We start from the raw sequence: 24589 nt of genomic DNA, 5'->3' as shown, positions 1-24589 counted from the left end.
TCTTGTATCTCTTTGGTCAGTGTTTCCTGTAAGTTATTCGTCTTTGCCTGCAGTTTATTTCCAATGTCTTGCATCATCTTCAGCATCAACAATCTAAAGTCTTTTTCCTGGAGGCTGAGAATCTCCTGATCACTTAGCTGATTTTCTGGGTTTTTTCCTTTCTCCCTCATCTGACTTATAGTTCTGTCTTTTCATTTTTATAGGTTTTTGGTGTGGTGATCTTTTTATAGATAATAGAGTTGTAGGCTCTCTTAGTTCTGGTGTCTGCCCCCCTTGTGGCTGAAGTTGGTACAAGGGCTTGCTGTAGGCTTCTGGATGGGAGGGACTGATGCCTACCCACTGGTAGGTGGAGCTGATTCCTATCCCTCTGGTGGGTGGGGGCTTAGTCTCTGGATGGAATTAGAGGCAGCTGTGTGCCTGGGGGGCCTTTAGGCAGCCTGTTTACTGAGGGGCAGGTCTGTGATCCCACCTGTATTGTTGTTTGCCCTGGGGCTTGTCAGCGCTGATGGGTGGGGCCATATCTTCCCAAATCGGCCACCCCCAGAGAAAGGCGCACTGCTGAATATTCCCGAGAGCATTGTTTCCAATGTCCTTCCCCCATAACAAGCCACATTCACCCCTGTTTTCCCAGGATGTCCTCCAAGAACTGCAGTCAGGTTTGACCCAGATTCCTGTAGAGACTTTGCTTTGCCCTGGGACCCAGTCTCTGTGTGCCTTTTAAGAATGGGGTGTCTGTTTTCCCCAGTCCTGTGGAGCTCCTGTGCACAAGCCCCACTGGCCTTCAATGCCAGATGCTCCAGGGGCTCTTTCTCCCTGTGCCACATACCCACATGTGGGAGTTTGATGTGGGGCTCAGATTTCTCACTCCTGCAGGTGAGTCTCTATGAGCCAGTTAGTTACCAGTCTGTGGGGCCTCCCACCCTGGAGGTATGGGGTTGCTTATATCATATAATCGCTCCTCCTACCTCTTGATGGGGCCTCCTCTTTGTCTTCTGGAGTAGGATATCTTTTCGAAGGTTTCTAGTCCATTTGGTTGAAGATTGCTCAGTCTTTAGTTGTGAATTTTGTTGTTTTTAGGAGAGAAGTTGAGCTCCAGTCCTTTTATTCCACCATCTTAATCCCATCCTCAGTCTCTTTATTTTGGGCCCTCCTCTGTGCCAGCCTGGCTTTGTCTTGCCTTGGAGAAGTCTGTTAGCCATCAGGAGAGGTTTTTATCACTGTCCTAGGACTGTCAACATAGAGTCTTCCTGGTCATAATGATTATTAAATAATATCTCCAAACTACAGAGTCCTTGACCACAGAGAAGTGATTCCTTGCATAGTACAGTCTTGGGTAGGGTCAGTGAAAGGACAGGAGAAACTGTAAGGGCCTAATATGGCATCAGTTATGCTAACAGTCATGCAGTCTCCAAAGTTAAGTGAGCATCTTTATGACCATTACTTTGAAGTCTTTATCTGGTAAATTACTTGTCTTCATTTTTATTAAGATGTTTTTCTGAGGTTTTATCTTGTTCTTTTGGAACATATTTCTATTTCTCCCTTGGCATGACTGTATTTGTTTGTTTGTTTGTTTTTTAATACCTTAGGAAAAACAGCTACCTCTCCCAGACCTGAAAGAGTGGCCTTGTATAAGTCCTAAACCTTATCTTTCAGTCTTGCCCTGGGACTTGGTTGTCTCTCAAAGTTTTATGGTTGTGTAAGCAGTCTTTTCATTTTTGATAGGTCTGAATTCTTGAAGTGTGCCAAGACTATCACAGTCTCAGTCAGCACCTAGTTTTAGGTTGATTGGAAACTAAACACTCAGGCAGCACCTTTTGAAGTATGCAAATATATACAGTCCTGTGGGACCTTAATTGTAAACTCTGCTGGCCTCCAAGTGAGGTGATCTGGAGGCGTGCCCCTGAGCAACAGTTACAAAAATTGGAGCCATAGACGAGCCTATAAGCTTCTTTCTGGGAGATTTCAGTGAACTGTGATCAGGCTGAGGGAGGGTGCAAAGACTTGGACTATGTTCCCTGCGAACAACTCCGTAGCTTCTAGATGTCTGGTAAACCTGAGGTCTGTCCCATGGGCTGAAATTCAGGATAAGTAAATAGGCCTTTTTCACAGAAAGAATGGGTTTGTGTTTCAGCCTGTGGTCTCTTTGCATAGTAGACCACTAAAGACTGCCTCTGCAAGTGTAACTGTCCCATGGGACCCAGGAATACAAGCTCCCCTGGCTACCAGAGCCAGATGATCAAGGAGCGTCCCCTGCATGTATTGTGAATGCCCACCAGCTTTGGTGAGACAGTGGGAGAGTGCAGACCTGAGGTGTGCCCATCATCTTTATTGGGGCAGTGGCAGGCCACTGGGTGGGGCCTATCTGCTGGCTTTAGTGGGCAGCGGGAGAGTGCAGAACTGGGGTGCGCTCACTGGTGTTGTCAAGGAAGAGGGAGAACATAAAAATGGTGCCCCCAGTGCTTCCCGCCCTGGGGGGAAGCCCCAGCAGGCCTCTGCCCTTCCAGCAGAGGCGTTATAATTAGCACATGGATCTCTCTCACATATAGTCTAGGTGCTTTTCAAACTGCTGTTTTTACTCTGGTACCTGGGGTGAGTGAGTCTGTGTCAGTCCTTTAAAAGAAATATCTCAGTTCTGTACAGCCCTTTTGGTCCCCTGGACATGAGCCCTGTTGGTTTTCCTAGCTAGAAGTTTTGGGGGCTCATTTCTCCACTATAGGTCCCATGGATTGGGGGACCTGTTGTGGGCACAAACCTCAGGGAGACACCCTGGATTTTTGACACCCTTCCAAATTTGTGAGTAGCTGCACTGAGGTAGGGTTTAGGTGAGACTGTCTCTCTCCTGTCTCAATGGAACCCTTTTGTGATTTGTTATGAAGGTGCTGTTCAACTAGTTTTCACGTCTTTTCCAGAGGGAAATGTTCCATATGTAGTTGTAGATTTGGTGTGCCTCTGAGAGAAGGTGAGCTCAGGATCTTCCTGCACCACCATCCTGGACTACCTGTGACCTCTGGTTTTCTTTTTTTGTAGTGTCCTTATCTGGTTTTGGTATCAGGGTAATGCTGGTCTCATAATATGAGTTTGGGAGTGTTCCTTCCTCTTCAGGTTTTTATAAGAGTTTGAAAAGGATTGGTATTCTTTAAATGTTTGATGGAATTCTCCAGTGAAATCATCTAGCCCTGTGCTTTTTTTTGTTGTTGTTGAGAGGTTGTTGTTTACTGATTTAGTCACCTTAGTTGTTATTGGTCTGTTCATATTTTTCTGTTTCTTCATGATTCAGTTTTGGTGGGGACATTGTATTCTGCCATGATGCTGACATCTCTCTCCCCTCATAATTTCTAGATATTGCAGTTGTCTTCTTTCCCTCTGCCTCTTGTACTGCCCCATTTCGTTCTCTTTATAAAATGCAAATATGGCTATGCTACTCCCTGCCAAAGATTTCCCCATGTATCCCCATATCTCAGAATTTCTCCTCCTTGCCGGCCTTTCCCTTTCATCCTAGTTACAACCCGCATTCCCTGGGTATATCTACATAGATATTGTGAGATCTCATTAAGCAAATTGACTTTAAGGGAAAATAGCACTTAGTTATCTCAAAAATAAACTCTAATAGGAATTTCAGCATTGTAGGAAAAGGAACTTTGGGGCCTGAAAACTTTGCCTCTTATATCATTAACTTAGCCTAGTTTTTATCTCGGCAGATTCGGCACAGCCATGAACTGAGGGCCAAAGTGGTGAGACTGACTTCAGTCATGAATGAAGTTCTTTAGTTACCGATCATGCAGAATATTTATTGCAAAATAAAGCTCACCAAATTAGCTATGCCACTGTCATGGCATATTTGAATGCTACATATGCATAGTTTGCTATGTGATAATTAGGCTTTAGTGGTAAGCATTTCACATTAGTGCATAAAATTAGACATCAGTTTTCTCTTCATAAGTTAGTTCTCTAGCATCTGTAATTTCCCTCTTATCTTAGAAGACAAAAGTCCTGGATCCAGATACCCAAAACTGAGGTTCCACTCTAATTTTCTACTTTTTTGTTTGCTTGTTTGTTTTGTTTTATAGGTCTGGACCCAGGTCAGAGGTCAAAAAACAGCTAGTCTCAGGCCAGATCAAGCATATGAGTTTTGCTTAGCCTACAGTTCTTTATAAAATTTAAAAATTAGTTTCCAGTGTATAAACCTCAAGAAATTTCATGTAAAAACCCAGACTCCAGCCTCCTTTCAAAATGTAGAGGCTTTGGCAATACTGGACTTTCCCCCCCCCCCCCGCCCCATTCCAGTATGGCAGCCATGGCCCCCTTTAGTCATGAATTTGGCATGAACTTTCAGGTCAGCCAAAAGCTGTGCTGAGGCCACTTCTAGCCCCACAGGCATGGAGTCTTTAACTTTTGGGTCACTCATTCATTTATGCAAACACGTATTGTACCAGTGTGCCTGGTACTGTTCTGAGGCATTTACACAGGTCTTTTATTTCTCAACAACACCATTAGTTTCATTTTATAGACTCAGAAATGGAGGTTCAAAAAGTCTAACAGGTTACATGACTGGCAAGTGGCAGATCCAGATTCGACCTAGGTGATGACTCAAGCTCTGTGGTTACCAGGGAGGTGCTTGTTCTTCTCCAGAGTCTTAGTTTTTAAAAGATGCATCCTTTCCTCTCGTAATTCAACATGAGATTTTTGCTTACACCAGAAAATGACAAACTTAAAAATGGTTATTACATGGAAATACAGCAGTTTGCATACATTTGTTTGTCATTGTGTTCCCCAATGACTGCAGTATGTGATGCATTTTGTTTTCTAACAAGTGAATTACCACATCAGTTCACGAAGGCATTTATTGGCATGTCCATATAGGCATGATATCCTGGTATTTTTCTAGATTCCAGAACCTGCAGATTTGGTCATTTTATAAAACTATTAATATCATTTTTTTTTCTTTGTAGGGCCGCATTTTCAGCATATGGAATTTCCCAGCTAGGGGTCGAATGGGAGCTATAGCCTACGCTACAGCACAGCAATGCCAGATCCAAGCTGCATCTGCAACCTGCACCACAGCTCACAGCAGTACCAGATCCTTAACCCACTGAGCGAGGCCAGGGATCAAACCCGTGTCTTCATGGATGCTAGTCAGGTTTGTTACCCTTGAGCCATGGTGAGAACTCCCATAGTAGCATTTAAATAGAATCAGGGAACAGTAGAATTAATTTATTAATTCCTTTGAAGTAGAAAGCTTTTCTCAAAGTTAATATTTTCCTGAAATGACTGAAGTGTGCCCTTTAGGAAAAAAAATCCATTGTCTATTTAAAAGGTACATTTAAATCGAGTTATACAGAAAGTTTAAAACAAATATAGAGACACAAAATGGCTTCTGAACTCAGTTATTCAGTGACATTTCTTATCCTATAGAGTTGGATTACCTAGTTTCTGATTTAATTTTATCATGTAAGAAATGACTGCTGAACAGAAATATGAAGGATGAAAGTGGAAAATGCCAACATACAACTGCAGGTACAATCTATGACTAAGACTCTGTGGCAGAGCAAACAAGTTCCCTGGTGTAGCTTGGATTGCAGAAGGATTTAAATTGCATTTTCTCACTTGTGAAATGGAGTATAACCACTGTGTTGTAAAGTATGCCTGACAAATAGTAGCTAGTAAGTAAATCTTTATTCCCATTCCCAATAGTTTAATGCAAGAGAATGGTCATTATTATGCTTTTAAAATAGTATGTATAGTATAGTATAGTATGTATAAATAGTATAGTATGTTAGTGTGCGATATAAAGAGTTGTATGAACAATCAATTACATTTAATCTGTGCCATCTGGGAACAGTAGTAGTAGATGCAAGTATATAACATGCCAAGCCACATAAGGTAGAGTTTCAAAAGTATAGTTTTCAGTTAAGATTTTTAATTAAAAAAAAAAACTGTCAAAAAGCCCTTCGATATTGATAGTAGAGGAGGTTGTGTATTATGTGGGGCCAGGAGGTATGTGAGAAATCCGTGAGTCATCTGCTCAATTTTATTGTGAACCTAAAACTTTCCTAAAATGTGTGTTTGTGTGTGTATACACACAAGGCAAACTGGAACATGCATGCAGAGAAGGCAGCTGAGTGAGGTGGCAGCCTGATGGGGAACAGGAAGGTGGATTACAAAGGTAGATGGGGAACTTGGGCAAATAAGTCAATATATTGAGGCAAATGGAAGCCAGGTTTCTTGCTGTCCAGGAAGGGAGTTCCAAGTATGGGAAGAGGGAATGCTTGAATGAACCTGGGTTGTGGTAGATTCAGAACAGACTGCTGTGAACTCATGGTGTTATGTGTGTGTGTATGGTTATGAATATATATATTTTGCATATATATGCAAGACCTCAAATATGTATGTGTACATGAATATATACATATACATATATATTTCTATATTTCTAGCTCTGTCTACCAAGAGGGCCTGGAGCAGTGACACTCAGGAGCAATGAACATATTTAGCACCCAGCTTTTAAATACCAATCAAAGTCAGAGCTCTTTGGAAAATTGCCTGATCCCAGGGCTGAAACAAACACATACGATGGATCTGAGGGTAGAGAAGTGTCCAGAGAATAATGGTGGCTTGTCAGTCAATAGAGAAGCTGCTCTGAGAGGCTCCCAATGGCTAAATGTGACAATTTGAGCAAATATGTGATGACAGTAATGGATTTTATCTCACTGAATAGGAATCTACAAGCCCATTTGATACAAATGAATAATAAATGAAAGAAGAGAAAGCTCTTCTTTCTAGCAGAATGCCCATTAATGTAATATAGAAGGTGTGCAGGAAACAGAAAACCACTATTTGGCAACCATAAGAGTAGTAATTCAGGCAAGAAAGCTCAAGTTGGATGAATCACAAGGTATTTATGTAGTGTCAAAATATCACCTCTACAAAATATTTAATATAAAGGTAGATGTTAATTATAAAGGGAAAAAGTAACTTTCCAGTGGCAGAGCCTACTCAGATGATCACAGTTAGTATCACCAGCAATGGGGTACATTAACCTTGCCTGCCTCCTCATATAAGAGAGACCCTGCAAAGAACACTGCATCATCTAGGAGCTATCCCTGTCACAAATGCATACTCTGAATTAAATCATGAGGAAGCATCAAATGCAAATTAAGGGACTTCTATAAAACAATATCCTGTAATCTTGAAAAATATTAAAGTCATGAAGGTTAGGGAAGAACTGAGAGGAATGGCTCTGGATTGAATGACACTAAAGAAACCCTAACTGGGAGCAAACCTGGTCTTGGTTTGGATGCTTTTGCTGTAAAGGACATAACTGAGCCGCTGGCAAGACCTGAGTGAGGTTTTTGTGTGAATGATATATGGGAGTGCTTTATAGTGTTCTTATGACTCTTATTTATTTTGAAAGAATTCCATACTTAAAAAAAAGTACAACTTTTGTTCAAAAACTTTTATTTACTATAAAGACAAAACACCAAAATAGGTACAAATACTATAAAATTGGTTCAATGGGGTAAAAATTTTAATTAAAATATCTTGATATATTTAAAATAACAAAGGATACATTTAAGCCAAATTTTCTTAACCCAGAGATTTTTTTTGTAACATTTGTTTACACAGTAAGGTGCTAATAGAAGTTAGCCCTTAAGCCCTGGAAGTCTTAGGAATCATAGTCACACAGCAAATACAATTTCATTGTGAAAGTGAACTTTGGTAGAAGAAAAATCTATAGGACACCTGAGGTAGTAGAAATTGGAATAAACAGCAGTAGACGTTATTTACAACTTGAGTACCAAATAACATTAAGAACACAAAAATAATTACACATTACAATTTTCAGTCCAGCTTTGATCCAAAGAAAATAAGAATATTACATCACATTTGCATTGAAAACAAAACAAAACAAAACAAAACACCACAATTACCAGCAAGCTGAGGGAACTGCAAACAAACTCAAACAATGGATTTTGACATCTAGAGGCAGTTTGAGTTTGAAATGTGGTGGGCATGTGATCTACAAAGTAATACTGATTAGCTGAGGTTCCTCAGTTTATACAGTTTACATTTTTGTCAGACACAGTATTAATCTGACCAATGATCTTCCAGTACATAAAATGGCAAGAGTGCATCTTTTAAAGCTTGCACATGAGAAACTTGGAAACAATCTTATTAGAATTGTGAAAATTCTAAGTAGTCAAAAAAAAAAAAAAAAAAAAAGAGGAAGAAAATACAATACATGTAGAAGCTACCAAACTTCACATTTCGGTACTATTTTTAACTCTTCAAATATTGCCAATCTTCCAACCAAAGGAATGTAAAATTTCACTAAGAAACACATTCATTAAAAACTGCCTTTTAAAAATTATATGCAAAATATCCCTGTAAACTTATCTTGTAACTTATTTTACTTCCAATTTGCGCTGTACATTTAAAATGTACTCTATATAGCTTATTTATTTATCCTGAGTCTTTGAGAATAACCAATTCTATTTAACTCTGCAACAATTCAACTGGCTTCTGAAGAGTTAAAACTTAACATCTCACAAACTTGTATTAAATGCTTAGTCAGTACTTGTTTTAAAAGACTCACAGAAAAAAGGTAAAAGAGCTGCCATTTTCCTTCAGGAGTCCATGCATCTGAATTCAACTCAGACAAAAACCATTAGATAATTGTGCAAAATCCAAGGAATTAGTATGTAAATGAAATTCAATTTTACTTTTCTTTCTGAACACATTTTTCCAAGTTCAAAGTAAATTTACTGTTTAAAAACACTATTATTCATTGGTAGTTGAGTAAGTTAATTTTTCTTTAATTACCTATCTGCCAGGTCTACTGTTAAGAGCTGATGCATGGTAGAAGGAAAACAGCAGTTAATGTTGTTATCACTTGTGATGATGAATGATGGATTGTTACATACAGAGTAAGAATTAAATGGTGTGAAGTTTCCTACAAAAGAAACCAATACATTAAAAAAATTCAAATTTCAAGGTAATCTTGATCTTGGTTGTGAGCTGCATCACAGGATAATTGACTTTCACTTAATTTATACTTAATCTGCATGAGAAGAGCAGTGACTGACTCAATGAAGGTAGTATTTTATTATATTCCAATTTTAAAAACAAAATTAAATCTGTATTTAAAAAACTCTTGCAATAGCAAGATATTTAATAAACTCTAGTTCACATCTAGTTCTATTTTTTTTTTCTGGTTTGAAAAGATCACCTTTCCCTGAATATTAAACAAAAGTGAAGGTGAAATGAAAATATAGAACCATAATTTCCAAAAAAGAAATGAATTGGCCAACAGTAAAATGCACAATGAACCACAATTGCCCAGGTATTTAAAAAAATAAAGGTCAACTGTAGGTCATAAAGAAGTTATCAACTTTTAAAAAATATATTTATTTCTGCTACTTATAGCATATTCTGACCTAAAAGAGGCAGATGATTTTTATAACCAGTGACCAAAAAAAAAAAAAAAAAAAAAAAAGAACTGCAGAACCCCTTGCTTGTGACCACAATATGAAATGGAAGAATAATTGAAACATTAAAATTGATCCTGAGCCCCTCAGCTGCTAATATTGCTGAAAAAGTGCTCCAAAAAAATTATGCTTCTGTTAATTAGTCATGCAAACTTCATTGCTTTCCTGTTCACCTACGGCCAGTTCTTTGAAAGGCACGGTTTACAGTTTCTGCACAAATTGTGGACTTTTGCATACTAAGCTTAGGTACAGATCATGATTTGTCAATCACATACTTAGGTAAGGGTTCCCCACTGTTCTCATTCATAGCTGTTCAGTGGCACAAAGGCCAGTAGATTATCGACGTGGTTCCCCACAAAAGTTTTTTCTCTTGTTAAGCATCCTGTCTCCATTATAGTTTGTTTGTATAATGGCTACCATGTAGTACGGAAGACTGGATGCTTCAGTAGCTCTCTCGACGGAGGTCTGTCCTGAGGTTGAAGTTCTAAACAACGAAGCGCCACATCTCGTAAACCAGGAGACAGATGTGACGGGATTGATGGAGCAGTAGTTGCACTGGCAATCTGTAAGAGAAAACCCTCGTGTTAAAGCTCCCGACAACTGGAACTTTTGATAAAGAAGTACATGTGCATATATTTCATAACCTCTGTTGAGGCATCCTGTACCTAGAGGAATTAAAACAGAAGTGGGCGGGCTTTTGCTAACAAGGAGTCTATGGAAAAACTCACCCATGGATGAGAGGTTTCCTTCAAATTTTAGGATTTTAGACTTTGACCAAACGCATCCTGATCAGATGGTACTACAAATTCTCTTTATTGTCGTAAATGAACAAGGCTAAGTGCATCAGAATTATTAGAGAAGTAAAGTATTCATTCAGATCAATTCTGCTTTCCTCATATTCACTCTCCAAAAGAGTCTGCCCTCTTTGCTTCATTTATATATATGAAAAAAAAAATATATATATATATTTTAGCGCAGAGAGCTATTCAGAGTAAGTAAGACTACACCTGGCCAGTCAATTTAGTACATCAGAAACACAACTGCACTGATATTTTTCAGGTGACTGAGGAAGTTATATCAGCATGGGGAGGACAGAAGGAGGTTAGGGCAGGTGAGAGGTGCTGGGGGTCAGCTCAGAGGACTAATACTAGCCACTCTGCACAGAGGTGACTATGTATGCCAAGTGCTTTATTCAGGCCCAGAGGTAATTCTGTTTATCCTCATAATATAAATAATTAATGAAGTAGGTGCTACTATTATATCCATTTTATCAATAAGAAAACAAGGAGTTCCTGTTGTGGCTCAGTGGTGAACAAATCCGACTAGGAACCATGAGGTTGCGGGTTCGATCCCTGGCCTCGCTCAATGGGTCAAGGATCCAGCGTTGCTGTGAGCTGTGGTGTACGTCGCAGACGCAGCTCGGATCTGGAATTGCTGTGGCTGTGGTGTAGGCCAGCGGCTACGAATTAGACCCCCAGCCTGGGAACCTCCATGTGCCGTGGATGCGGCCCTAGAAAATACAAAAAGACAAAAAAAAGAAAACAGAACGTGGGCAGAATAAATCTCAATCATTACACTATTCTCTGGTAGAAATGGAGAGAATGGATTTGAGAGTTGTCAGCAAAGTAGAACAGACTTGGCCTCTGACTTAGGTGTGAAATTTTTTAATTTATTTTTTGTTTGCTTTTTAGGGCTACACCTGCAGCATACAGAGGTTCCCAGGCTAGGGGTCAAATTGGAGCTACAACTGCCAGCCTACACCACAGCCACAGCAATGCAGGATCCAAGCTGTGTCAGCGACCTACACCGCAACTCACAGCAACCCCGGATCCTTAACCCACTGAGCGAGGCCAGGGACCAAACCGGCAACCTCATGGTTCCTAATTGGATTAGTTTCCGCTGTGCCATGACAGGAACTCCAGGAGTGAATTTTTAAAATACAGGACATAATAAATTAGAATAAAAAATTTTTGATCATGCAATACGTAAAGAGCTTCAAGTTTTTTAATTCAAATGTTTGATATATACATATATAGATACATATTTCATCCAGAAGCAGTGGTTCAGTATTTGCAGATTCAGGGACTTGACTACCATGAATAATGAGAAGTGACTGTATATGCTGCCAACATTCACCACACCACATAAATTCCTGGAGATATAAACATGTATTTATTTCACGGAAGATATGCCTTCACGTTAGGTTGATAGTTAAGGAGAACTCATGAAAATTTGCCCCTTGCCAATTTTAGCAAAAATAAGTAATTTTATCTCACAATTACCTTAAATATCAAAGCAAGATGATTGGAGTGTTTTTCTGCATTCCAAGGTGGTTTAGCACAAGCCATTTCTATAATAGCACAGCCAACACTCCATACATCACAGCTCCTACCATACTGCTGACCTCTTAGGACCTAAAATAAAGCCGAGGGTTAATTTGGAAATATGACTCATTAAAAAAAGCCATTCTGTAGTTATGGATTCTAGTTTTTTTACTTCAGAGTAAAACAGTGCTTGAGACAGCAATTCCATAGACTACCTGATGTCTCATTTATTTCATTAACAAACTTTATCTCATATGTGGAACAAAAATATTTTGGAGAATTGTGAGATCCTGAAGCAGGGTTGTATCATAGAATTTCAAAGCCACCTCAGTACGTTTAGCAAACTACAGGGCAAGAAGACAATAATCACTATGTATGAACATGAAGAGTTCTAAACACAACAGAAGAGGCGGCCAAGGTCAAAGCAGCAACGCTTAAACAACTGGTACTACTTCTAAAGCTTCTACTAAGATTTGCTTTTGTGTGCTCATCTCCTCTTGTAATAGAGAACAATTTAAAAAATTTCTATTATGTGTACTTTGGGTTGAGTTCAAAACAACTACTATAAATTACCCAATAATTCTCTGTTAGAAATAGGTTTTAATAGATTTGCTTAAAGGCTATGGGAAGGCAGGGATTAATGGTCTGAAATCAAGGCTATCATTAAAACCTTGTTTTTAGGGCCATAAACTTCTAATTAGTCAGCACATAGTGGATAACACTGCAGAATTACTTGGTATAATGCTGTCACACAGAATTGCAAAATATTTCATCACACTCAAAGCTGTTTCTCACCTCAGGTGCCATAAATGCAATCGTCCCCAACAACTGTCCTTGAAACTCTCCCGCACCAGTTCCTTTTGATGCCAACCTGGCTGCAGCTCCAAAATCAGCAATTCTCAGTCTCTGACCTGTGCTGTCAATTAGCAAATTGGCACCTGTCAACAAAAACCGCAAATGACCTCATATGTTAAAATCAAAAAACAGATTAAAAACTCAGTAAAATACTATTAATGAAATAGGACAGCAACAAAAGAAAGAAGTAGAGTACATGTCAGAGAATCTACTCTCTTTCTCAATGCACTGTACTCCTACAGGCACCCAGGTCTCTGCAGTGTAAAATAAAGGGAATCCAAAACCTCAGAGGAAAAATCTGATGAAGCATCAAGGCATAAGGAACAAAGGCACAGATTTAATAAAACTTTAAAGTGGTAAACCTTTAATATAGTGATTCCTAACAAAAAATATTTCCTCAGGAGTTCCCAGCTCAGCGGTTAGCAAACCCAACTAGCATCCATGAGGATGAGGGTTCGGTCCCTGGCCTCCCTCAATGGGTTAAGGATCTGGTGTTACTGTGAGCTGTGGTGGAGGTCACAGACGAGGCTCGGATCCTTTCTTGCTGTGGCTATGGTGTAGGCCTGCAGCTACAGTTTCGATTGTATCCCTAGCCTGGGAACCTCCATATGCCACAGGTGTGGCCCCAAGAAAGAAAAAAAAAAAAAAAAAAAATCCTCAAAGTTCAAATTTTAGTAGAGTTTATGGTTTAAGACAAAGTTCTATTGAAACATACTAGACCAATTCAAACTTTATACTGCAATTTCATAATTATAGCTTAATAAAAATTAATGTTATAAAATTATTTGACTATGTTATGTCAAATCCTAAAGGCGTTCATGTCAGAAAACCAAAGTTGACATGACGGAGGACAGTGTGAAAAAAAGAATGTAGGTAGTGTGTGTGTGCGTATATATGTGAATGGGTCACTGCTGTATAGCAGAAACTGACAGAACATTGTAAATCAACTATAACAGAAAAAAGAAAAATCTTTAAAAAAATTGTGCACATCTAAAAAAAAATAAGAAAACCAAAGTTACTCAATAGATACACACATACACATACATACATACTCTTTTTTCAGATTCCTTTTCCTTATAGCCAATTATTTTAAATAAAACCAGGAACAGGAACTTCTGGGGAGGCAATACATCATGAGACCAAGACAAGGAATCAGAGACCTGGATTCTGTTCTTGGTCTGCCATCAGTTAGCAGTGAGACTGGAAAAGTCATAACCTCTCCAAGGAAGGCAGAATACATGACCTTGAAAGTTCCTTTCACTTCTAATAGTTCTCGTGGTTTGAGTTACTCAGAAGAAACAATCCCACAGTTGATCTCAAGTTAGAAACTGTCAACAAAGGTCTAAGTTTCTTCAAGTTCTGTTGTACAGCAAAGTGACCCAATCACACACATTTCCCTGTGCTGTACAAAGTAGGGCCCCACTGCCCATCCATTCCAAATATAACAGTTTGCATCCAAAAAAAAAGAGAAAAAAACCCCAAAATACAACAAAGGACTAAGTTTTAAAATTACATCTATTTTCTACTTACTGATAATATGCAGATAACAAAAGAATTCTTACCTTTGACATCTCTGTGAATAATCTGGTTTTCATGGAGATACGAAAGGCCACGAAGTAACTGTTCAGTGTAGTTAATAACTACTGATTCCTTGAAGGCTCCATATTTACTAAGCAAATGAGCCACAGATCCCCCTAAAGACAAATGGGTAATAATAATAATTAATCGTAAACTTAAGCCAGAATTCAAATTGTCTATTACACTTTGGTTACATAAGCTTGCACTGCATGAGCTCACATTCACATCTGAAGTGCTAAATTTATAATTTACATCAGAAGTGAAACTGATTTAAAAACTAACACATTCCAGTAATCTCAAAATTTATCAATTAGGAGATATTTTCATAGAACTTTCATGAACTGCTCTTCTGGAAGGTCAAGATATCAGAAAGCTTTAAAAGTTAACGAGTTTGGATGGAAGTATTTTTCATGTACAATTCACCTCTCTTTTTGACCAAGGTAAACAAAAATGCCTTTCTTAATGACTTAGGTAAACAGTGGTAACATGTTATTTAACAGAAGGTAAAAAGAACAGGAGGAGCCAGAAGACCCAGAGTTAGGCTTCATATCCTACTATTTAGCAGCTCTGGTCTGAGTCACAAACTCAGTGAGTCTTATCTAAAAATGTTTATAGTGTTGGAGTTTCCGTCGTGGCGCAGTGGTTAACGAGACTGGGAACCATGAGGTTGCAGATTCGATCCCTGGCCTTGCTCAGTGTTGCCGTGAGCTGTGGTGTAGGGTTGCAGACGCAGCTTGGATCCCGTGTTGCTGTGGCTCTGACGTAGGCCAGCAGCTACAGCTCCGATTCGACCCCTAGCCTGGGAACCTCCATATGCCATGGGAGCGGCCCAAGAAATGGCAAAAAGACAAAAAAAAAAAAAAAAGTTTATGGTGTAAAGCTATATGCAACCATCAACCTGTCTACAACCAACATGAGAAAATGTACTAAAGAAATGATTTTTAAATAGAAATACACTCCTCAAACAAAAAAATCCAAGAAAAACCAAGCATATATGTATTCATATATGTATCCTATTTTTAAATAGAAATACACTCCTCAAAAAAATCCAAGAAAAACCAAGCATATATGTATTCATTCATTCATTATATGTATACTACACAATAATAGTCTGTTTAAGTAGATGACAAAGTTCAACCTCATGTTTTCAACTTGTTTCTTAATTTTAGATTAATTTAAATTTTAATTTCCAGGTGTATCTTTATTTTTATACTGTCATGTTAAAACATCTCCTAAATCTGTCCAATTAATGATGGGCCACCTGGAAAAATATTGATGGTATCATAGCTAGTTTAAAAAAATTATTCCTAGAAAACGGTGGTACACAATCATTTTAAAAGAAACACTGAAAAATCAGTTTAAAAGTCAGAGGTAATGAATATTTATATTTAAATGAAAGACAAAATATTTACAGTCTATACTACTATGCTGGGGCAATCTGCTTGTAGAAATCTAAATATTTAATAAAAGTAAGTGTTCATTAAACTGTTTTTCCTAAATTTAATATCAAGCAAAAAAGTTAAATCTATGTACTACTATCTATAATTTTTTTAAAACATGAACTTACCTGCCATCCACTCAATGAAGAGATTATAATTGCTCTTCTCACATGTGGCTCCTAACATCCTAATGATGTTTGGATGATTCAGATGGCTCATCATTCTTATCTCTTCTCTTAATGCTTCTACTACTTCTTCTTGCTCAGAAGATGTATTTCTGACATATGTCACCTGTTTCAATTATAAAGTTTTGAATTCTTTGTTTATAATTTTCACTAACAACCTGATCTAAAATGGACAAACCCAAGTTAGCTTATATATTAATAGTAGATGGCATTTCTGCTCATGGATGAAATGTCAGATACTTTATAAAAAACTAAGGCAGGAGTTCCCTGGTGGCCTAGAAGTTAAAGGATCTGGCTATATCCCTGGTGTGGCTCAGGTCCCTGCTGTGGTGCAGGTTCAGTCCCTGGCCTGGGAACTTCTGCATGCTGTGGGCACAGCCAAAACAAACAAACAACCTCCCCAAAAAACCCAATGACTTTATTATTAAAATCTTTTAGATAATAAGAATCTAACTTAAGAAGCAGTAGCAATAGAATATCAGGAAATGATTAAAAAAAAAAAAAAAAAAAAAAAAAAGGACACAGCCAATCCTTCAAAACTGTCTGAAAACAGACTAAAAAATGAGAAAAGCCCCATCCTGGGAGAAGAATCCACACAACTTAAAAATGAAAACTTTATTACTGTCACATCTTGAAAGGTATGCTCCTTATAAAACAACAGAAAGCCCAAGATGATGTTACCCCAATAATTTTGCTTAAATGAGTATAAAATCATACTTAAAAAGCACACACACAAAAACAAAGCCATTATAAGGCCCATCTTGGTATTACAGCTTACGATAATGATGCTTCAACTTCCAAATAGAACTCATGATGCTTTTGTTGCTTTGGCAACATCTACTCTGAAATTTAGGTTTCTGAAAACTTCAAAAGACTAAAAAATATATACACACGGGATATACCCTTTATTTTTTGATTTGTTTCATTTTTATAATTTTAATCATTTACATGCTCATTACACATTTACCTGTTTAACGGCCATTAAAGTTCCAGTTCCCACATCTTGAGCTTGGTAACAAGAAGAAAATGCTCCAAGGCCTATTTGCTGACCTTTCAGCCATTCGGTGTCTTCTCTATAAGGCTGTTTTGCTTTGGTATGTCCTGGTAGAGTCTCTGGTGTCTACATATTAAATGAAAGCAATGTATTTACTGTTAAGTTAAAAGAATCAGAGTTTGTGAAAATGGCCTGGAAAAATATTAAATATTACTCTTGCTCAGTCTAGCTTCCCAAATCACCTATAAACCTGACCTCTGAATGGACAATGCTGGTGATCAATGTCAAATGCATAAGTGATCACCACTGCAGAATCAACCAGAAGTGCCTCTGAAATAGGCAACAGATATTTTGGTTCAAATAATGATATAAATGTTGTAGAGTCAATTCTATGTGAAAAACTTGCTTCTAACAGTTCACTCATGTTAAAAGCTGTATTTCTGAATTAGATTTATTTTAGCATGGCCCAAGGAAATTCTCTAAACTCTTAAAGACACAATATACTTACATCCTGTTGAATAATGATGATATCTTCTCCATTTTCAACCTGTAACTGAGGAACTATGGGGAGGGCATCCTGAGACGCTGACATTGCCATGGCAATTGCTAAAGCTTCTTCTTCTTCAGCTTCCATCTTTTCTTTGCACTTTTGATTATGATTTACATCATCTTTATAGGTATCATCATTTTCATCCTTCTCAGGAGAGAGCACAGCAACTTCTGACTTAAAAGTTACTGTTGTGTCACTTGAAGGCATAGATGCTTCAAGAAGGTCCTCAATACTGGAGTTGAGCTCTGTATTGACATCTAATCTGCATTTCTCCTCTACTGGGGTGAACACTGTCTCATCGCTGGGTATAACAGCATTACTACCATTGCTGCTACTGCCAAAGCTGTCATCACATTTGGAACTACTGTTCAAATCAAGTGTCATGCTATTTTTTGAGGCATCTCCCTGTTTACTTGTATTACTTGGAGTAGGTCGAGATGGCTTTGGCCTGTGTATATTACTGGAGGGCAGGGGTCTTGACTGAGTAAAGATTGGGGAGAGTTTATCTGAGTCTTTGTTTTCAGAACAGTTTCTCTGGAACTGTAGAGAAAACTTGCGCTGTGTTTGAGGAGATGCAGAAGGTATTTTGCAGGGAACAAATCCCTGAGGTCTATGCTTAGAGACATCTGTTACGGTGCCAGCTGGTACAGATGGGACAGAGGAAGTAGGAGTTGACAAGGCTGGGAACATTAACTGGGAATGATGAGATAAAGGAGAGGAGTTCAAACACTGACTGTGGGGTCTGCCTTTTGTTTGAACCATTGGCTTTGGTTGCTCCATTGTTGCTGAACTAGGAAGTCCTACTGAAATGCTGGCCAGTCGGTCAGAAATGTCCTCTGAACTGGCACTCAATTTTGTAGCACACAATCCTTTTCCAGTTTTCTCTAAATGGTCTGTGCGCTCAAGGGAACTGTTCTCTGTGGCTTCTGGATAGTTGTTAGGCACAGGTGCCTGCAAAAAGCTGTCATGTCGACCATCCAAAGTCTCGTCTATGCCCAGCTGGATGGCCTCAGCAATTTCCACCTCATCTGCAATAGCCATCAAACGACGACGCATCCTGGTAAAATGAGTGGAACTGGAAACATTCAGCATTTCTAACAGTTTTGAAAATACATGGGGTACTGCAGTAACCATTCTTGCAGAACTCAAATATATCCTTCGGGAGAGTTTACCAACCATTGAGTGGGAATTATCAATGGACTGCAGAGCAAAGGTTAAGAGGGACAGCAGCTTCTTATACCTGAAAGAAAAAACACATTCAATTACAAAGTAAGTCAAAATTACTGTAAAATATATACAGATAAAAAAGATGGTACTAATTTATAGCACACGTCAATCAAATATTAAGGTATTAGTAACCTATACATGCTTTGTAATTTCTGAGTCTTTTTTAGAAGGAGAAACGTCCTTTTTGGGGGGTGGGATTTTTTGGGGGGATGGGGTAAGAAGAGGAGAAGTAATGTATTTTCAGAAGAAAAATTACCTGACTTCAACAGGCTCAGCTTGTGAAACATCAGTACTAACAATATGGGGGTAAAATTCAGCAGGAAATTCCAACAGCAGTCTATCTATGAGACAAAGGCGGCCCAGAAGTTCTTGCCAGTTGTTTGATTCAGTTTGGTTTCCAAGAATACAATTTAAGACATAATCAACACCGCCGATGCCAATGGATCCTAAAAAAAGGAAAGTGAAAATAACTGAAAAACAGTGATATTAATATCTAAAAACAAAACATGATCAAATGGTATAAGGTCAATAAATACTCTGAATTGTATTAATTTTAAGAATTTCTCTTTTAGATTAATTCCTATTTCTAGTATTAGCTGAGTCAATTTACAAAATTACTTCAAAATCATACAACTGTCCTCCTGGAGATTATGAGATTAACTGCTAAGGAAAATGATAAAACATGCTATGTTAATATTAAGTACAAAGTTATTACCAGCTTTAAGTATTTCTCTGCCAACTGCCAACTCTCCTGCTTGGCCTTTGCACAATTCCAATAGCGTTGATATAGACAGCTGACTTGTGCGACTACAAATGAAAGGAAGCATCATCAGACTTGGATAAACATATACTAAAAGGGGAGTAGTAATGTAATAATGCTTTGGGAAAAGCTGGGAAAAAATGTTTTCAGGAGTGTCTGCTTTCCAGCCACTAAAATTGCATTAATGATGTCACTATAAATGATATTATTATTAGGTCTAATTTTATAAATTTTACCTTATCCTCTATGTTTGGCATTGAATCTTCACTACTGGCTCTTAAATAGCAAGTATTAAATATCAAACCAGATAAAAGGCTTATTTTTATTATCTTATCTTAAAATAAGAAAGAAAACCTCAACATTTTGATTTCTGAATTTTCACTAAGAACTCTTGAATTAAATCCAAAACCTTTACTTTCTGTTCATACAACCATAGTCACTTTTAAATATCTTAGGTCTCTACCATATTTCTTATAATGTTCAACCATTCAAGTGACCAGGTAAACAACTAACTTTAGAATTTCAGAAAGTAGACAACAAAACAAATGCCATGAAAACATTTATGCTTTTACTTTAATAGTTCTCAGAAAAAAAAATTATTGTAACATTAAGAAGCAAAATGAGGAGTTCCCGTCATGGCGCAGTGGTTAACGAATCCAACTAGGAACCATGAGGTTGCGGGTTCGGTCCCTGCCCTTGCTCAGTGGGTTAACGATCCGGCATTGCCGTGAGCTGTGGTGTAGGTTGCAGACGCGGCTCGGATCCTGCGTTGCTGTGGCTCTGGCGTAGACTGGCGGCCACAGCTCTGATTAGACCCCTAGCCTGGGAACCTCCATATGCCGCAGGAGCGGCCCAAGAAATAGCAAAAAGACTGAAAAAAAAAAAAAGAAGCAAAATGATTTCCCTATGCATTTTGCAAATTACTTGTTAAATTTTTTCAGATATTTATAGTATTCTCTGTAAGCAGTAATAAAACCTCTAATACTTACAATCTGTAGGCTTGTGTAGAGAAAACAATGGAGGCAAAAGATAGACTTCATGAGATGAGAAAAGTCAAAGAAAGTTAAGTGCTTAATTTTTGAGACCCTCTACTACTGCATCATGTGGCTTAAGAAAGAAGACAAAGTTGGACTGAGAGAGCTCCAAGAGTGAAATGTCAGAGGCAAAACAAGGGAGAGTCAGTGCTTCTTACCACCTGAGATCTGCTGGGACATGAAGAGATGAGAACAGCTACAAGTGTTTACTGTAGCTATGCCTTATTATATGAAAAGTATGAAAAGTGGCCTTTTCCTGCCACTTTATGGAAAGGTGTCAGGGGGTGAGGGCAGAGAGAACCAGTGGTTTAATAAAAGCATAGTTTGTGCTCATTTTCTCTATCACCATACCTCATTTCTTTACCTCAAATCTTTATACCTCCAATTCTCCAATTAGGGCTATTCCTGTTTCTTGCTGATCTCTAAGGATAGGGTGAGGATATTTGGAATTTCTGTTGCTGTTGTTATTTGACATAAACTATAATTAGAATAAAGTTCCATCACAAAATAATGGAACCGAGTTGGGGTTTGTTGTTTTTTTTCAGTCCTGATAATGCAAAGCATGTATAATCATTTTATTGGTTCCTATCCCGTGTAACTCTCTAAAATGAGATTACACTTTATATATACACACATACATATCAGCTATTGTTCTTATCAACTGGACTTCAGTTTAAGAATATTACTTTAAAATAAAAGAGAACTGGAGTTCCCGTTGTGGCGCAGTGGTTAATGAATCCGACTAGGAACCATGAGGTTGCGGGTTCGGTCCCTGCCCTTGTTCAGTGGGTTAACAATCCGGCGTTGCCGTGAGCTGTGGTGTAGGTTGCAGACGCGGCTCGGATCCCGCGTTGCTGTGGCTCTGGCGTAAGCCAGTGGCTACAGCTCCGATTCAACCCCTAGCCTGGGAACCTCCATATGCCGCAGGAGCGGCCCAAGAAATAGCAACAACAACAACAATAACAACAACAACAAAAGACCAAAAAAAAAAAAAAATAAAAGAGAACCAATCATAGCACAATAATGTGGAGGTCCATGCAGTGTGTTAGCATGGTTTTTCCTTGCCATTAGTTCTTCCTCCTAGTCATTAAGACCTTTAACTATTACATGTTAATTTCAAATCTAATATTAGAAAGCAATATTTAAAGCTTCATTTAATAAGTATGGATCAAATATTCACTAGGTGTGAGGCTCCATGCTATGTTTTTAAGACAAGAGGGTTTGAAGCAGCTCACTGATAAGGCCTTACCTATTGGCATCTGCACACTTGACAAGGATGGTGTCTACAACTGGCCGGAGAAGTCTCTGCAGCTTGATTCTTTCTGCCAAACTATGGCAAGGAGTATATACTAACATGGCTCTCAACGTTTTCTGGTGGGGGGAGGAAACAGAAGGTTAGTTTAACTATATTTAAAAAGCATCAGAGACAATGGCCTAATCTGAGACAACTAGAGAAACAAAATAACAACAGGAATAGATTATTACCTGTAAATAAGACTCTATGAGTTGATAACCAATACAAATAAAAAATTGAATAAGTAAATAGATAAGGTAGAAAGGAACTCTCAACTATTTCCGTTATTTTTGAAAGTCTGAATTAATTTCAAAATGCAAGTTATTTTAAAAAGAAAAGGAGCAAACTTGAAAAAGTTCCCAATGGCCAAAGCTAGAGTAATGTGAACTACAAAATACGTCATAATACTGAATTATAACTCATAGAATAAAATAAGTACTTATGAGTCTATGGTGATGGAAATAAAAAACTGAATAAATATATGAATGGGGGAGAAGAGACAGCTGTTCTTTATGGAAGAATTCCAATTAATTAATACTGAAGGAACACAGGAAATAGATCACCATTAGAACACCATAGTAATCATTGCTGTGGGCATGATCCACTGACAAATGCTAATAAAATCTGTGAATAGAAACAGGATATCTGTACAGTCTTAAAGTAACTCGCCCACGACATCACCTTAATCAAGTGATGAAGGATGGCATCACCAATAATTAGACTGACACGATGTACCCCTGATAACAATTCACTGAGAAGGTCACATCACCTCTGGTGTTCTTACCAAAAAAAAAAAAAAAAAAGTTGCATATATAATCTAATAATGAGAAAATATCAGATAAACCCAAATTGAGGGAAACTGTTCAGAATAACTGGCCAGTATACTTCAAAGATATGTCAAAGTCTACAAAAGAAAAAGATTGAGGGACTGTCACAGAAGGGAAGAGATTGAGGGGGCATGACAACTAAACGCAAGGTAAGACCCTGGACTGGATCCCAAAAGAGAAAAAAGACACTAATGGAAAAACTGATGAAATTTGATTAAGGTCTGCAGGTTAATTGTAAAGGACACAGTTGGGACAATTGGGGACATGTGAATATGGACTTAACATTTAATATGTACATAACAGTAATGTTTTTAATGCCGAGTTTCCTGAGTATGCTGACTGCACCGTGGTTATACATAAGAATGTATTTGTTCTTAAGAGACAAAAGCTAAAGTATTCAAAGGGAAACGTCATGATGCCTGAACATAATTTTCAAATGGTTCAGGAAAAAATTATATATGGTGAGGGAGAAGGAGGAAGACAAAGAAGGGCAAGAGGGAGGGGAGAAAGGGAAGGGAGAGCTCTAAGGACCGGAACCATTTCTGCCTCCACCGTGCCTATCACACTAAATAAGTGTAGAGGAATCAGAATACAGCATCATTCACAGAGTCCCTGTACTCCATGAGCTCACACACTCATTGGGAATAATAACAATAATAATAAACCAAATAGTAAGACAGTATACTGAGCAGTCAAGGTTTGCATTCAAAAACAGTTAAGATGAAAGAGGTAAAAGGCTGAGCCAAGAACCCTGGTCTTTATTGTAAAGTGTGCTGGTATGCTGGTCCCTTAAGACGCTACATGAAAAACAGATCATGGTAAGATCAATTTGGGAAATAATTAATCTTACCCCATGATTAGATTCCCAATGTATGTGAAATCACTGGAAGTTCCTAGAAAGCTTTCAGTGAACAGACCCATTTAACCTCATGTAATTCAGTGCTCATCAATTTTAACTGAACATAGAAGTCCTTCAGGGACTTTATATAATTCAGTCAAATCTTCACAGAATATGTTTTAGGAAATGTTGCTAAAGAAAAAGAAACCTCTAAAGGTTTCTGGGCTGGAGAATAAAGTGGCATTTAAGGAATAATGACAGCTACCATAGTCAGTGTTCTTACAGTGTACTAGATGTTATGGTTAAAGGTTTCTACTCAGTCTCATCTCAGACCTAAAGGATAAATACTTCCATTATTTTATAGGAGAGAAAGCTAAAGTTTAAGAGTCCTAAAAGTTATACTTCTAGCAAACTGGAGAACCGGAATTTGAATCAAGGTGTCTATGATCTTGACCATACGTCCCAATTGCCTAGACCAGTCCCAGTTTAATTAGCATATTATTCAAATATCCCAGCTGGGATGATAAATTATGAAGTCACTCAATTCTGACTCCAAACTAATGTTCACAACCACATTAAACTATCTCTCATAGTTATTATAGGATGGATTAGAAAAAGATTACGAGTGGAAGCAAAGAGATGAGTGAGTTTTAAAAACAGACTAGATAAGAATTATTCTAAAGCAGCTGTTCTGAACTGGGGGGCAGTTTTGACCCTCAAGGTACAGTCAGCAATGCCTGGAAACAATGCTGGCTGTCATGACTAAGGGGAGGGGATATCTAGTGGGTAGAGACTGGGAATGCTGCTAAACATCCTACAATGCATGAGACAGTACTGCTTACAAGAAATAATTATCTTTCTCAATGTCAGTAAGTACAGAGGCTGAGAAACCCTCTTCTAAAGATATATATATATATATGTATGTATATATATACACACACTCATAATGAAGAAAATCAAATTAGCCTCCAAAATTACAAACAACAGCTGCCTTGTCATTCCATCCTACTCATGAAAGATAACTTCTAACAGATTAAAACAGAAAAACTCAGTAATCTATGTCATGGAATCCTCTCTTCTGTGAAAAGGCTTCTGAATTTCCATACACCAATGTTTATTGAAAATCAGTTGTTCTTCATGTCTATTAATATCAAATTAAAAAAAAAATCAAAGTAACTTTGATTACCTTGCTATCCCAT

At 38.1% G+C, this 24589-nt stretch overlaps 1 protein-coding gene across 3 annotated transcripts in view; it reads right to left on the bottom strand.

Moving 5' to 3' along the window:
• Positions 1-7438: 7438 nt before the first annotated feature.
• Positions 7439-24589, bottom strand: part of MAP3K1 (mitogen-activated protein kinase kinase kinase 1) — a 74641-nt gene continuing 57490 nt past the window's right edge. For all 3 annotated transcript variants that reach the window (XM_003133973.6, XM_013984793.3, XM_085002274.1), the window contains exons 11-20: positions 21681-21802; positions 19353-19444; positions 18894-19083; positions 17369-18650; positions 16834-16986; positions 15810-15972; positions 14227-14358; positions 12605-12747; positions 11768-11899; positions 7439-10048 (exon numbers count right to left, since the gene is read on the bottom strand). In XM_003133973.6, the coding sequence (XP_003134021.2) occupies positions 9899-10048; positions 11768-11899; positions 12605-12747; positions 14227-14358; positions 15810-15972; positions 16834-16986; positions 17369-18650; positions 18894-19083; positions 19353-19444; positions 21681-21802 (2559 nt within the window). In that variant the 3' untranslated portion in view covers positions 7439-9898. The remainder of the gene's footprint in view (positions 10049-11767; positions 11900-12604; positions 12748-14226; positions 14359-15809; positions 15973-16833; positions 16987-17368; positions 18651-18893; positions 19084-19352; positions 19445-21680; positions 21803-24589) is intronic.

Source organism: Sus scrofa, chromosome 16, assembly GCF_054392235.1.
Source record: "Sus scrofa isolate SSC_HxYL_T2T_F1_AM1 chromosome 16, Sscrofa_HxYL_maternal_Yorkshire_Landrace_v2.0, whole genome shotgun sequence".
Classification (NCBI taxonomy): Eukaryota; Metazoa; Chordata; class Mammalia; order Artiodactyla; family Suidae; genus Sus; species Sus scrofa.
Note: the sequence above shows the minus strand (reverse complement) of the source record. Positions and strands in the feature narration are given on the sequence as shown.